The 2,224-nt window shown below is 38.1% G+C and overlaps 1 protein-coding gene across 1 annotated transcript in view; it reads left to right on the top strand.

The window, feature by feature from the left end:
* Window positions 1–1,867, top strand: part of lyar (Ly1 antibody reactive homolog (mouse)) — a 6,436-nt gene extending 4,569 nt beyond the window's left edge. The window contains exons 6-9 of the mRNA XM_016557457.1: window positions 484–727; window positions 808–867; window positions 1,478–1,563; window positions 1,674–1,867. Of these exons, the coding sequence (XP_016412943.1) occupies window positions 484–727; window positions 808–867; window positions 1,478–1,563; window positions 1,674–1,811 (528 nt within the window). The 3' untranslated portion in view covers window positions 1,812–1,867. The remainder of the gene's footprint in view (window positions 1–483; window positions 728–807; window positions 868–1,477; window positions 1,564–1,673) is intronic.
* Window positions 1,868–2,224: the final 357 nt, after the last annotated feature.

Raw genomic sequence — 2,224 nt, 5'->3', positions numbered from 1 at the left:
CAAATGCAATAAAAATATTGGTATCGGTACTCGGTATCGGCAAGTACCAAAAATAAAAGTATCGGTATCGGGCGAGTACTGGAAAAAGTGGTATCGGTGCGTCCCTATTGATAATAATCAGAAATGTTTCTTGAGCAGCAAATCAGCATATTAGAATGATTTCTGAAGATCATGTGACACTGAAGACTGGAGTAATGATGCTGAAAATACAGCTGCGCATCACAGAAATACATTACAGTTTAACATAGATTCAGATAGAAAACAGCTGTTTTACATTATAATAATATTTCACCGTTTTTACTGTATTTTTGTTCAAATAAATGCAGTCTTGGTGAGCAGAAGAAACTCAAAACCATTTAAAAAAATCATTATTATTATTACATAATGACATTTTTATTATTTATTTTTCGGTGTACGATAAGCTTATAAAATAATGTGTGCAGCTGAAGTATTTTCACTCGCTCTTGTTTCATGATGTTTCAGAACAGCAACCATCAGACGGCGAATGAACGCAAGAACGACGGCGCTGAGACGAAGGAAAACAAGAGAGATGAGCGGAAAAATAAGAAGAGCAAGAGAAAGACTTCAGAGGAGCAGAACGGAGAGAAAACAGACGAGAAACAGAGGAGAAAAAAGAGGAAACGAGAGGAGAAAGAACAGAACGGACAGAACGCAGACGAAAAGAGCAGCAAAAAACAGAAGAAAAGAAAACGGGAGGCGTTTGACGGTAAGCATCGTATTAGTGCCGTACTGACGGTTTGTCCTCGTGTGACCTGTTATTCACTTCCTGTGTGTCTGACCAATCAGAGAGTCTGAATCCGGAGGGGGAGGAGCCAGAGAACCAGGAGTCTGAATCAAACTCTACAGGTATTTCACCGTAATAATAATAATAATAATAATAATAATGTTTGATTTCAGAGTAGGGCTGAGCGATGTGGCCAAACAATGATCACGGTCATTTCTTTTCATATCAGTCCATATATCGATAATTATCACGATAAATGTCACATTTTTATTTCTTTCGAGTTTAAAGGCAGATTTTTGCTTCAATGTGAAAGTTGTAAAAACCAGACGCTTAATTGTGGTTTTAAACTATTCTTAACTATTTGTTTTGTCTCTGAGAAATACACATTTAATAGTAGCTTGAGTTTAGATGCAGATGTAGATTTATGTTCATTATCAAAATCAGTAATATCTGGAAAACTTGTAGCAATCTCATTTTTATATGGTGAAATTTAATTATTCTGACTGTTTGAGGTGTTTTTTTACCATTGGTCTTCCATAGTAGCATACATTTAGATCATGATAATCACAGTTAACACCACAAATATAGCACCTCAATACCATGGTAAACATATAATATGGCTGCTTTTGATTTTATTCTGAGTGTGTCGTGATTGATAGCATCATGTGTCGTATTCATGGTTCTGTTTGATCGTAATGATGAAGCATCTTCTGAACTCTGCTGGTTTCTCAGGGAAGTTTAACTGGAAAGGGACCATAAAGGCGGTTCTGAGAGACGCTCCGGAGGACGGACTCGCTGTCAAGAAACTCCGCAAGAAGGTGAGCTGAACTTGAAGAATCTCAGCGAGACGCTGTAACTGAAGTCTGTTTGAGCGTGTCGTGTGAGTCTGGTGTTCTTCCAGAGGTTTGCTGACTCTGTGTTTCTGCAGGTTTTAGCAGCGTATCACTCGTTCACTGGAGACTCAAACTTCAGATCGGAAGAGGAGCTTCTGTCTCTGTTCAACAGAAAGATCAACAACAACCCCAAGTTTAAGATCCTCAAAGACAGAGTCAGACTGCTGAAATGACGGACGCTGTTCATCATCATCATCATCTCTAGCTGTAATAAATGCTGCGAGTGAACCTGTCTGTCTGTGTCTGGTGTGTGAGTGAGAAGATTATTCTGTCCTTCAGTATTAGAGTCTGGAATCAGGACTTCAGAGCGTGTATCGGGAATCTTTTTTTCTGATTTCTTTTTTTAAACGTCAAACCCGTTAGGCAGTGCAGTTATAAAACAAACCAAAGAAAGAAAGTACTACAAATACCATGGTTAAACTATGGTTAGTGTAGCAAAGCCATGGTTAATGTATGTTACCATGGGTTAACTATAGTAACCATTTGTTTTTAATCTTAAGAGGACACACGGGATAAATATAGAGATGCTGTTTCACTGCTTTAGGATGAACAGAACTTTGGATAATTTCCATGAACTCGTCTAGAC

This window comes from Sinocyclocheilus rhinocerous, unplaced genomic scaffold (assembly GCF_001515625.1).
Source record: "Sinocyclocheilus rhinocerous isolate Xijiao unplaced genomic scaffold, SAMN03320098_v1.1 scaffold1519, whole genome shotgun sequence".
Classification (NCBI taxonomy): Eukaryota; Metazoa; Chordata; class Actinopteri; order Cypriniformes; family Cyprinidae; genus Sinocyclocheilus; species Sinocyclocheilus rhinocerous.
This window is presented reverse-complemented; position numbering and strand designations above follow the sequence as displayed.